Source organism: Amphiprion ocellaris, chromosome 13 (genome assembly GCF_022539595.1).
Source record: "Amphiprion ocellaris isolate individual 3 ecotype Okinawa chromosome 13, ASM2253959v1, whole genome shotgun sequence".
Taxonomy (NCBI): Eukaryota; Metazoa; Chordata; class Actinopteri; family Pomacentridae; genus Amphiprion; species Amphiprion ocellaris.
Genome location: NC_072778.1, coordinates 16,554,634 through 16,566,818, shown reverse-complemented (window position 1 = coordinate 16,566,818; position 12,185 = coordinate 16,554,634). Strand labels below are relative to the sequence as shown.

General features: G+C 37.2%; 2 protein-coding genes across 2 annotated transcripts; both read left to right on the top strand.

Annotated features, from left to right (window-relative positions):
* The first annotated feature begins 380 nt into the window (after positions 1 to 380).
* Positions 381 to 3,237, top strand: tstd1 (thiosulfate sulfurtransferase like domain containing 1). The gene is made up of 4 exons (XM_023289140.3): positions 381 to 511; positions 2,277 to 2,405; positions 2,668 to 2,830; positions 3,003 to 3,237. The coding sequence occupies exons 1-4, from the start codon at positions 499 to 501 to the stop codon at positions 3,055 to 3,057; spliced, it is 360 nt and encodes a 119-aa protein (XP_023144908.1). The 5' UTR covers positions 381 to 498; the 3' UTR covers positions 3,058 to 3,237.
* Positions 3,238 to 3,381: 144 nt separating this feature from the next.
* On the top strand, positions 3,382 to 11,558 carry zgc:195212 (DUF4554 domain-containing protein). The gene is made up of 12 exons (XM_055016887.1): positions 3,382 to 4,178; positions 4,352 to 4,475; positions 5,121 to 5,174; positions 5,249 to 5,370; positions 5,667 to 5,750; positions 5,838 to 5,893; positions 6,615 to 6,686; positions 6,868 to 7,072; positions 7,834 to 7,957; positions 10,022 to 10,168; positions 10,311 to 10,432; positions 11,511 to 11,558. Exons 1-12 carry the CDS (start codon positions 4,158 to 4,160, stop codon positions 11,556 to 11,558), a joined length of 1,179 nt encoding a protein of 392 aa, XP_054872862.1. The 5' UTR covers positions 3,382 to 4,157.
* Positions 11,559 to 12,185: the final 627 nt, after the last annotated feature.

Genomic DNA, 12,185 nt, shown 5'->3' with positions numbered 1-12,185 from the left:
AGAGCTTTTTTTTTTTTTAGTGAGCCGAGCCATAAGAACCGCCTCTCCTAAAAGAGCCGGAATTCCCATCACTGGCATAAAGGAGCCACCAGATTCCCCTTACGGCAGAGGTCAAGGGTTAAGGATTTTTCTATAATTTTTCCCCCTGACTGTAGATGATACAATAAAGCACTTTTATTTCTCACACATTTAAAATAATTTCCAGGTGATTCTTTTAATACTCCTTCGGTTCTGAATGTAAAATTTCTACTTTCTACGTCTGCACTTATGCAACTTCAACTTTTATTCTGAAAGCCCTTAAAAACGCATCTCTACTGATGCGTTCTTTTCATTGGCTAACAGCTGATGTCTTCCTGTTAAGACCCGCCCTCCCTTGTTATCTGAACCAATGATGTGTCACAAACAACTTGAGGAAGAACGTGCACTCTTAATAAGGAAATACCGTAATAGCCTTTGATTAATGTTTACTGTTAGTAACTTCTCCACACAAGAATCAGGATGGAAGCCACAAGTGAGTCTTTTTTTTAGCTTCACCTTACTTCACTTAGCTTAACCGTAGACTGTCTTTAACTGTCTGACTTTTATGAATGAACTCGACCATCAATAAAATAAAGTGTAATAGTTTGTCAACACTCTCAATGGCAGGTGACGAGGAAGCGCTAACAGCGGATCAACAGTTTGCGAGTTTGTGTCTAAGTTGTGAACTATTCACTTCGCGTACACGTTTTTCTAGCTAGCTAATAAGTATTAACTGAAACAGGTCCTTGTTTGAAGCAATTTCTCTTAGTTCTATCTGAAAACTACACAGGTGTTATGCTCAAGCTGTATTTCCCAGTTTATGTACACCTAAAGTTGTATTATTTATGAAACAGTCATAACGTGCTAATACCCAGGAATATATTGTCCTGGCTGCGTTTTTATAAAACTTTTACGTTTCTTGTAACAGAATAATGCTAACCAAATATTTGTAGTTTGTTGCATAATGCAGACCTGACATTAGGATGATTATATGCAGTCCTATAGTATTGTTTCCCATGTTTAGTCTGTATGTGTAAAATTCATCTATATACTGTAATTAACATGATTTACAGTTGGGATTACCATACTAAAAATAGAAAAATCTGCTCTTTTGCAGCTATAATGTGGGCTTTAATCTCCAAAATATGTCCTTCGTGAATGACATCGTCATTTTGATGCATTAGTACATGTCAGACGCAGTCCTTCAAAGTCCTTCAAAGCTGTTTCAATCTGCACCAACAACTGGAATAGTAATAATCAACGTTAAAAAAAAGCAGGTAAAATAATCCAGAAACATAAGGATTTTTGCTCCTGCAGATGTTTTGACACCCACAATAGTCAGAATGACTCTTCAGACAATTAAGATCAAACCAGAATTTCTTTCATAACGTTTCAGTCACAATGTAGGAACCGCAGTAACTTTATGACAAGTAGAAAACTACATTATTATTTTTATTATTTCAATCTGTAAAAGCAACTAGTTTGGTGATATTTGCTCCCACACATACTTTTCACAAAGATATGATTCAGCATGACTCAGCAGACAATTAAGGCCAAGCCAGAAGCTACCTGGTTGCCTCTTCAGGGAATGCACTCCTTATTTCCGGGCACACACACTGAACACACCATCTGATAAGAAAAATAATGAGTGCCAACATGAGGGAACAATCTTCTGGTGAGGAATGTATCCCGAAAGCAGATTTTTATAGCCTCACTGAATTCCAGACCTCTTAAATCCTCAAGTCCATGATTTTCTCAGCAGTTAAAATACAGCCAAATGTGAACGAACAATGAAATGAAACCAAATGGCAGTTGAGTGTGATCTACCATTCCGACAAACTTTCTGACATCTGAAGTCAGTATGCCTGTCCAGTGTAATACAAAATCTGAAGTGACTAAAAGCACCAGCTTGTTCTTTTCAGTGCTGTAAATGAGTTGGGATATACATGTGGCTGTGTAAACCAGTGGTTATTTGTGTACAATTTTATGTACATAAATGTGATGCTGGAATTGCTGTGACACTAAAATGTGGTCAGTAGTCCTCTTACCTAACTGCAAAAACGCAGAATTTTGTAATGATCTGGGCAAAAAAAAAATAGTAAATCAGTTATGTCATGGCTGATATCTGATGACATTACTGTCTGATATATCTGTAATTAGCCGAGGCTGCCTTCTATACAGGTGAATGCTGCAATTTTGTGGGAGTATTCATCAAAGGCTATCAAAGCCTTTCATGTGCTTCCTTATCTTATTGCCAGGAAACAAGGAAATCTGCTATGAGGAGCTGAAGACTCTTATGGGAAAGAGCCAGAATCTCCTCGTGGTTGATGTCCGCAGTAACGAGGAAGTGGCTAAAGGACATATTCCAGGATCAATTCACATTCCTGGTGAGCTTTTTTCAAAATTCTTGGACATAGCAGAGGGAAAGATAATGACAGTTAAAGTAGATACAGCATGTGCTGCTTTCTTCCTTCAGTGTTTTTGTTTGTAATGCGCACTGAAAATAAACCTCTGCTGGATGTGTCGCTTTGCTTATTGGATATGTAAATGTGAAGTGCTGCATTGACACAGGGTTCTCAGTTTCTATATGTTTTGCATTAGATGTTCAGGTTTTCTGTTCTCCTCTCTTCTGTCTATATTCTCCTTCAGTTGATACAGTAGAAGCTGAATTTTCATTGAGCCCAGAAGAATTCAAGGCCAAGTATGGAGTAACCAAGCCACCACCTGATGCACCAGAGCTGGTGTTTCACTGCATGATGGGCAGGCGAGGGGGAATTGCCACGGATAAGGCCCGTGAACTAGGATATGTGAAGTAAATAAGTGATTATTTACTATACAGCCCATCTTTCTTTAAACACAGCTCAGGACTGTCATACACTTGCAGAAACATGTCCATTGTTTAATTTTTCTATCTTTATGCTTCATAAATGTACTGTATATTGACAACAGTTACCATCTCTGTCTTTCTCTGTCCTCTGTTTCAGTGCACGTAATTTCGTTGGTGGATACAAAACGTGGGCTGAGAAGGAAGGAAAATGATTCATATTGAAGGAGAGATTCAAATATATTCACACAAATAGGAATTGTGAAACCTGGACAGGTGTAATATGTAACATTTTACAATTTTATTTTGGGGTATTGTGTTGTTTTCATACAGTACATAATTGGATTGTATATGTATGAATAAATACAAATAAATAAAAACAATCACTTACTAGATGCTTTTTTTTTGGTGGGTGGTTTCAATTCTACAATTACATGCATGGTTGTGATTCTGTTTTTGAGGCAAAAGTACCAGTATATTGGAAAGAAGAAAATGTGTAAGATAAATTGTTAAAATATAGTGTATAAAAATGATAAATTAAGCAAGTTGCTCCATACTTTTTTTGAGGGTGGTTCATTTACACAAAGACACACTTTCATTCTACAGTTACATATGTGGCTGTTATGCGTTGTTGGAAGACTATAATTTGTGAGAAGAATCATAAATATAAGATAAATACTCATACAGTAAATTAACTATACATTAAGAGTGTGTGGTGGATCTTTACATTTATTTTTTCTCTTTCACATTCATGGCTTGTAATTGATTTTGACAAATGTCTTAACAATAAATTAATATTTTCTTCTTTTTGCTTTGAATTTTGACAGTTAAAAACAAAAGACGCAAAGGGTTTTAAAGGGATATTCTACACTAAGTCATACTTGACAGGGAAGAGAAAAGTTTGACATATTTAGACTGTAGCAGAGAGAGATTAAATGTACAAAAATCATTGAATTCATCATTTGTAATTTGCAATTGCTTTAACATTCGGAGACAACCTGTTTGGCTCAGTACTTCTAAACTCCTATCTGCTTCCTGGTGCATGAAATTATGTACTCATGGACATTTCCACTACAACAAACACTAACACTTGTTAGTGATTTACAGATTGTCATAATTTACCCACTTGTATTGTTCAGAAACAGAGTGAAGAAAGGTTATTAATCATTAATCATATGTGTGTGTGATCGCACCATTGACTGTATATAAAAGAAAACCTGTTGGTCTTTCATAATCAGTTTATGGATTACGCTAGTCCTACACGCATGCTCAGAGCCTTTTAGCGCGCATCTTTAACTCTGTCCAAGAAACTAATATGTCAAGAGAAATACAGCAGGTAATGGTTTAAGTTGACGTTATTCTAACTAGAACCACGGTGTTAGTGGATATAAACATGATTTACAGGTTAACTGACGTGCTTGTAATTGAGAAAGGATGTCAAAATGAAACTAGCATAGGTAGCGTTAGCTTGCTAAGCTAGTAGCTTGACTTTCCAATCACCGTCTGCAGGTGCTGCGGCTCATCATGCTAACAGGAAAGCAAAGACAACGGCGTGTTTTAAAGACTACAGGGGGGCTTTTGGTACTTTTGTGGACTGAAACAGAACTTTCTGGTCAAAGGATAAACTGCAGTGGTAAGTCGTAACAGTCTACTGTGTTCTCATAATTTGAGCCGTTCCTCTGTCTGCTTTTTTGTTAGATATAAATACCTATGAAAATTTAGTTGTGCTCAAACGCAGTAAGGTTGTCCTGACAGGAAAAATGCTATATACTTGATCACCAGTATTTTAAATATAAAATTTTGGTAAGTAAGTCAGTGACTTTTAAGTAAAAAAGGCATCAAAACATAATTTCACAGACTTGTCCTTAAGGTGTGAACTAAGTATAAGTAATGAATACATTTAAGATTGCATTAATCAACAATAACACTATGACATAAGCATTAACCATCCATATAATAAATGAAATGACTTGTCAGGCAATAAGCTTCAGAATATGGTGAAAAAAAATGAAAATTACATGGTCAATGGGGTTGCACAGTGGCTCAGTGGTTAGCACTTTTGCCTTGCAGCAAGAAGATCCCTGGTTCGTGTCCTGGCCCGGAATCTTTCTGCATGGAGTTTGCATGTTCTCCCTGTGCATGTGTGGGTTTTCTCTGGGTACTCCGGCTTTTATTTTATGGAAGTAAACCACATATAATTAACATTTAATGCATCTTGAAAACAAACAGGCTTCAAATTTGGGACGCTGTTATATTAATGATCCCTTTTATGGTGCAGTTGCAGCTGCTGGTCCCTGGTGCTCAGGGATTCAAATTAAAGCGCTCCAGCCTGGTATGTAGACACAAGCTTTAATGTAAACACACATCTTCAGCCTGCATTGCATCATCTGTTTCCTGCTGCATTAGTCCTGTCAGATTTGAAGGAGAGGATGTTTCCCTGTGTGGGGCCATGTCCTGAACCAGACCCTAAGGAGCTGAGTGCCTTCACTGATCTGTATGGTTCCCTCGGATTACTTCTGGCTTTTCAGGTACAAAAATAGAGATCATTTTGTTGCATTTTGTTATTGTCAAATATAATTCCTGAGCTTAGAATAAATCTTTTCAGCACTATAGAAACAGAATAAAATGTCTTCACATTTCTGGTCTTTATAAGAGGACAAATACTGCCTAAATGTCAACTAATAGAACTGCATAAAACTTAAAAAGAACCAAAACTATTAACATTAAATCCTGCAGTGGAATTTCTTGTTTATTTCCTTTCTAACACTCACTTATCAAACTGGTGAGTGACATGTTATCTTTTCTTATCTCTTGTAACATGCAGATGAGAGATGACAGACATTGCACTTCAGAGTGGCGGGCCCATATAGAGGCATTTTTACGCACATTTAGTTTGGCTAACGCCGAGGTATGAAAAGATTTGTTTCCCTGTTCATAGTTATATGCTGACATACTGCACAAAACGTTTATTTTTACACTTTTTATTTTTTCGCAGATAAATGTCCATCTCAAATTCAGACTCAATCAGCTGGACTCACAACAAGAATTTAAGTAAGTTTGCAGCTGTCAGGTAAAAGTCAGAGCTTCCATTTTTGAAACTGTTCGATTATCTTACAACACAGCAGATTATTTCAGAGCTGTGTATTTGTTCTGGGTTCATTAATTTCATTAAAATGTCAGTTGGTATTACACAGAATTTTACTTGTTATTTAGTGTGTGTTTCATTTAGTCACCTAAACATGTAAAAAAAAAAAAAAACATAACACGGAAAAGACTATATTGCAGCAGGAATGCAACTTTTTTTTTTTAGATTAATTTGTTCATTATTTCTTGATGCATTTATTTGATCTATGAAAATGTCAGAAATGATGAAAAATATCAGTTTCCCAAACCCCAAGATGATGTTCTCAACTGTCATGTTTTGTGTGCCATCCAAATATATTCAGTTTATTGTTATAGATGAGTAAAGAGACCAGAAAATATTCAATTTTAAGAAACTGCAGTCAGACCATTTTTGCAGTTTTTTGTATTTAAAAACTTACCCAAACCGATTGATTGATTGTAAAAACAGTTGGTGATTAATTTATTAGTTGACAACTAATCAATTAATTGTTGCAGTAGATCACAGTTCCATAATTGCTAGCAGTATTTTGACTTTTGGAGTTGGAACATAATAATAAAGGCTGACTGAGGTAAACCCCCTACAGTGTATAATTGTTCATAATTTGAAAAGCCTCCGTTTTTATTAATGCTTGTGTTTATATTCTTGCAGAGTCAAGATCAAGAGCAACGTTGTACAGGCAGATCAACCATCACTGAAATTGGATGTCACCTGCTCTAGAAAGTCAGTTATTCTGTTTTAATATTGTTTGATGTGGAGTTGCTTGTGTTGATCAACAGGTGTGGATGTGTAACCAAGATAATTTTATCCTTCTCTATAAATACCCCAAAATTATGTTGTAAGTATTATGCGTATTGACACTGTTGTTTAAAGGAAAGGAATTGTTTTTTTCTTGCATTTAAAGGTCTCCACTGTGTGTGAATAAAGGATGCTGGTGTCAGGGAGGACATCCTGTCCTTGGAGGCAGGTTGCCACTTAGCATCCCACCACAAGCCATGGACCAAGGCCTGCTTGGGGAGCTCAGTGTCCAGTTTGTTACACTCCTGAGCCCTTGTGTGCTGCAGTACCCGAATGTGGCTACAGAACTCACTCACATACAAATATCCTTTGTTGGTTTTAAGATAATACTCTTTGTGGCGTTCATGGACAGAATTTGTAGGTTCAGCCAAGTGGTGGTTTCCGTATTGTGCATGTGGTTTCTACAACTGACAAACTTATGATGGCTTAATCAGATGGTGGCTTGTAGAGTGCACTGGTGCAGTTTGTGGCTAAGCATGGAAGCAAGAAAAGTGGTGTATTGTTCCGCTTAGGTTAGGAGTGAGACAGTCTTAAGTGAAACAATTGAGTGAGGATAAAGGTTGGGTTGTGCACATATTGTCCAACTTCATTGGCAAACCATTGCTATAGAGAAGGCAGTCGGGATGCTGGTTAAATATGAGGATAACTGGAAGTTACTCATAGTGTTGCACACAGTTCTACACATGAAAAAACTGCCATAAATAGTTGTGTAACAAATGAAAAAACAGACAGCTCTTGCCTCCCCACAGCTGGCCAATCACATCGTGAAGTGTGAGTGTCAGATTGCCATTTTCGGAAAGTTACCCAACATGCAGCAAGCATTTCAGATTAAGTATACTGGCTCAGTCTATGATCTAGCCCTCACCTTGGGCCATAAGAACTGGAATGACCAAAAGAATGAAATCACAGATACACCCAGCCTATAATATACAGCTGGGTGGCCAGGCTACACAGTGAGGAGGGTGAGGAGCTCAGACATCTGGGAAGAACTCAGAGTAGAGCTGCTGCTTGTTTACTCGGTTGAGGTGATTTAGGCATCTCATTTGGATTCCTTGACATGACGTGTTTCCAGGTGTTGGTATACAGCCCCAGTAATGTTCCTATCTCTGGCCCCTCTGGCTTCTTCCAAACCCTTCCTGCTGATCTGGACTGTCAGCAACTGGGCCTGGACAGATTGCACTGCTCCTCCTTTAAAGGTAAACAGCAACCAATGCTGGGAACAACATGTACTGATGGCCAGAAAACATTGTAGCGCTTTTGTCAGAAGGGATGGTTTTCTAATAAAAAGTGTGGAAACTGAAGCTGGGGCAGGTCTAAAGCCCAGGACAGTTAATCCTGTTTTAAAAAGACACTTTCTGAAACAATGAAGACTTGGATTTGTTATTTCTTGACTATGTGGTCTGAGTTGATGAAGACTAATTTCAAGCACTTGTGTATCTTCGTGAAAGGATATGTAGAGAGCGCTGGCCTGAAGCTGCTGCTAAAAATTTTAATGGATCCCATAAACCTATAATTTAAACCAGCGGAGTAAAACAAAACAGAACAATGGGTAAAGAAAAAAAAACACACAAAATACATTACCAAAAACTTTAAAGTGACAGTGCTCGAGGAAAATAGGCTACAGGCTTTCCTTTATCTGACAGTACTGCAAATCTGTGCTCCAGAACCAAAATAGTTGGCACCACAACTGTCTCCTGTGAGTTAAGTTCATGTGCAACTAATTTGCACTTTGCATTAGTTGTGAACATTTGATTCTAATTAAGCTTAGTTTTCCATTCACATCGCAAAGTGTTCTCACAGCGGAGATTTGGGGTGAGGAATGTGTTTTACAGTGTGTTACACTGTGTGGCACTGGAGGCTGGGGTTCTGTTGCTGTCTAATATTTGAAATCAATGTTTGCATTTCTCATATTTACCTTAAGGTTAATTGCCAAAACTAAACATATATCATAACCATGCCTTCATTTTCTTTTGTTAAAATAAAGCACTCAAAGCTATTAGGATTTTTTCAGGTACTTCAATAAAATTTTTGAGTTGACAATGCTTCAGGAGAAGCTGTTTTATTCAGTTTAACACAAACATCAGCATGATTTTATTGTCCCTGTGACAATGCTAACATGATATTAAGCATGTGAAGTGTGTGTTTAGGTTTGCAGGTATTTAGTCATACAGCCAAGCATTATACAATTACAAATTAAAGTTTTGACTCGATGTTGATGAGTGAAGAAAAATCAAGAGACCACCAAAGTTACTAAAAATCGTTCTGAGTGTGGTAGGTCATTTTGTGGCTGTCTGTCCAGTAATTGTGCAGACATGTCATCAAAACCAAAATGATATTCAAGTAAGAGTTGGCTTACCAAATTCATTTAGATTCATTATCTAGAGACCATGAATGTCTGGAAAAAGTTTCAAAGCAATCTATCCACCCGGTGTTTTCCAGATTTTAGTCAGGACAAAAATGGGGGACAGATGGACATCCCATAAGATAAACTTGTAGTTATAAAATATGCTAAATAGTCTGTGTCCTGACAGCAGTCACCAGATCTCGATTAAAAGTATTTTAAGTGTTCAGCTAAATCTCAAGCTACTTCAAAGCATGTGTGAGAGAACTGATTTGAGTTTGGACAATAATCATCATTTCATAATCTTGTCTTCAGCATAAAGCAGGATACTGTAGTGTATAGTGCATGACACTTAAAAGCAGTTCAGCTTTATCAAGATAATGATCAAAGCTGACTAAATTCTCAGAAACTTGTCTTTCATAATGTCTTTTTTCTCCCTTAGTAAATTACAAAGTGAATCACAACCACAAGCAAAACCACAAGTCTACATAAATCACCAGCAGCTTATTCATTTACAGGACACCATGTGACCTGAAAGAACCCCATTACACTGCCTGTTCCAGTCACTGGCAGCTAGAGATAAGACTTTCTTTTGTATTAGTGAGGCTTGATTTGGCGTGAGAAGGGACGCATTTGAGATGCTAAAGTTTTTACACGTAAGAAAAGATCTAGACTTAAGTTTTAAAACTAGAATTGCAAAATCAAATATTACGACATTAATTTGCCCAACCCAAAGGTGTGTCTTCCATTACAACAATGTTGGTGTCATGTTGTGATGGTTACAACGTAGTGATGAACCAGCATGCTTTCAACCATCGAGTGTAGACTAACAGTGTTTAAGTGGATGTAATTTGATTTCCCCTTTACTTCATTCTTTTTTTTATTTACTTTGTCATACATGTTACAACTTCCAATGCAGACCTTATGCACAGCGGTGGCACTGTTTACACTGTGGAGCAAGAAAACTGGGACGATCCAGAGCAAGAATCGGTGCAACAGAGTCTCCTAGTTTTCCTCTTCTTACAGCACAGTGACCCCTTCATCTCCCATCTCATTGATATTATGGGTGAGTGACCACTGCAGTGTGTATAATCAGACAGCACTGGCTTGAAGATAGAATCCTCATATTTTTCTACTGTGGCCACATTCCAGTGCACGTCATTGTTGGAGCTTTAGCAGTAATCAGGATGCCTTTGATCTTCTTACAGCTACAGAGGTGTTGATAGAGCACCACCTGGAGGATATTCTGAACAACAACAGGCAGGCAGTCACAACAGCCCTGCAGACAGAGCTGAGGAACACACTGACAGCACAGACTCACAGAAAAAAGGCAAGAACTACATATACTTGTATACGGTGGTTTGTAGCACCCTTAACTAATGATAATTTGACTAACTGATTGATAGAATCATCGATCAATTAGGACATATCCTCATGCTGGCTTCTCATATCTGCGAATTTGCTGCTTTTCTTTGTTTTAATTCAGTATGAACAAGATATTTTTGGGTTTGGAGTGTAAAAACAAGCAATATATTAAAACATTGCCATGTACTCTGTCAGACTGTAAGGGTCATTTTTCAATTTCTAACATTTTATGGACCAAACAATTAGGATTTTCATCATTTATTTGAGTCAAAAAAATAACCAATAGTGTAAAGAATGATTACAAATAAATTAATAATTGCACCCCTAATAGTCTGTGTTTGTTTGTTTGTTGTGTGTGAAACTGAAGCACCAAGACAAGCTGCATTCAGCTGCTGAGGTGATTATCAGTTCATCTATCAGTATTGTGACCAGTAGCAGTAACATGGACTTCAGAGACACCTGTCTGAACCGTATGAAGGTGCGAAAAAAAAAAGAACTATATGTAGGTATTTGTTGTTAATTTTAAAGTTAAAAGATTTCCTCTTTACTGAGACTCTGCTGCCAGATCTATTAAAACATTATGTGCTACACTGTAAATAGCTGTTACGTACAGGGGTATACATGTATAATGTAAGTGTTAATGGCCTTACAAAGGTCAGAGGTGTATACATAATGTATGTGTTTGTCAGGTGCATGACACTCGTGAATTGTCAGCCTCCCTCCGGGAATCACTATGGAGAGTGACATCATGGAAATTCATTCCCAGGGGCAGCTGCTATTCCACTCAGGTGAGTGTTTGCTTTTCACCAGCCAGCTCCTATAGCAGCACCTCATTACCATTAGACACATGACTTTAACTGATCGTCTGGAAAAATATAGTCCGCACACTATGTACAGATGCTCCCAAGAACATTTTTTAAATTACTACCGCACAGTGGTTGTAATTTAATAAACCGAATTCATCACATGAACATTTGGGCTATTTTTGTGGGTTTTACATCTAATTTTGAAGTGTAATCTAATACAACGTCATCTTTCCACAGATGGATGAACATCCTGAGGGTGATGAGCTCAGCAGAACAGAAATCTGAAAATGTCAGGAAAGAGTTTGGTTCTGGTTGCGGAGGCAAGTCAAACTGTAATTAATACGCTTGCAGTTTAAAGTGTGTTAGTTATTCATTTTGCAGATGTGCTTTTCATTCTTCAACCCTTAATTTTAAAAGAGCAAAGTTTGTTATTATAGTTTGTGTTAAACAAGATCTGACTGAACACCACTCCATAATTTAAAATCTGCAAAAGATATCTTAATCGAATTGAATGTTTTTTAGTTTTTATTCAGTATGATGCAGGAGATAAACATCTGTAGTGTTTGCGTCCAATGTGCATATCCTTATTGAAACTGAGGGGTGCATCATATTGTGCTAAGATACACAACATTATTTGGAGGTGTGAAACAATTTAAGGTGGAAGAACCAGACTGAATAAGCATAGAAAATTTGTGTTTGTAAAAAAAAAAATTGTGGTTGTAGAGGCAGTTGAAGCTAAAATCTGTGGTTTTGCAATTTCCAGTGTGCTAGTTAGGCATGGAACTTTTTCTTTGAATTTAATTGCTGCTTTACCCTTATTCAAAAACAACACTTTATATTATAATTAAATGTGATGTAATTTAACAATTTCTCAAAATGATACAACTGAGTTGTTTTTTTGTTTTTTTTTTT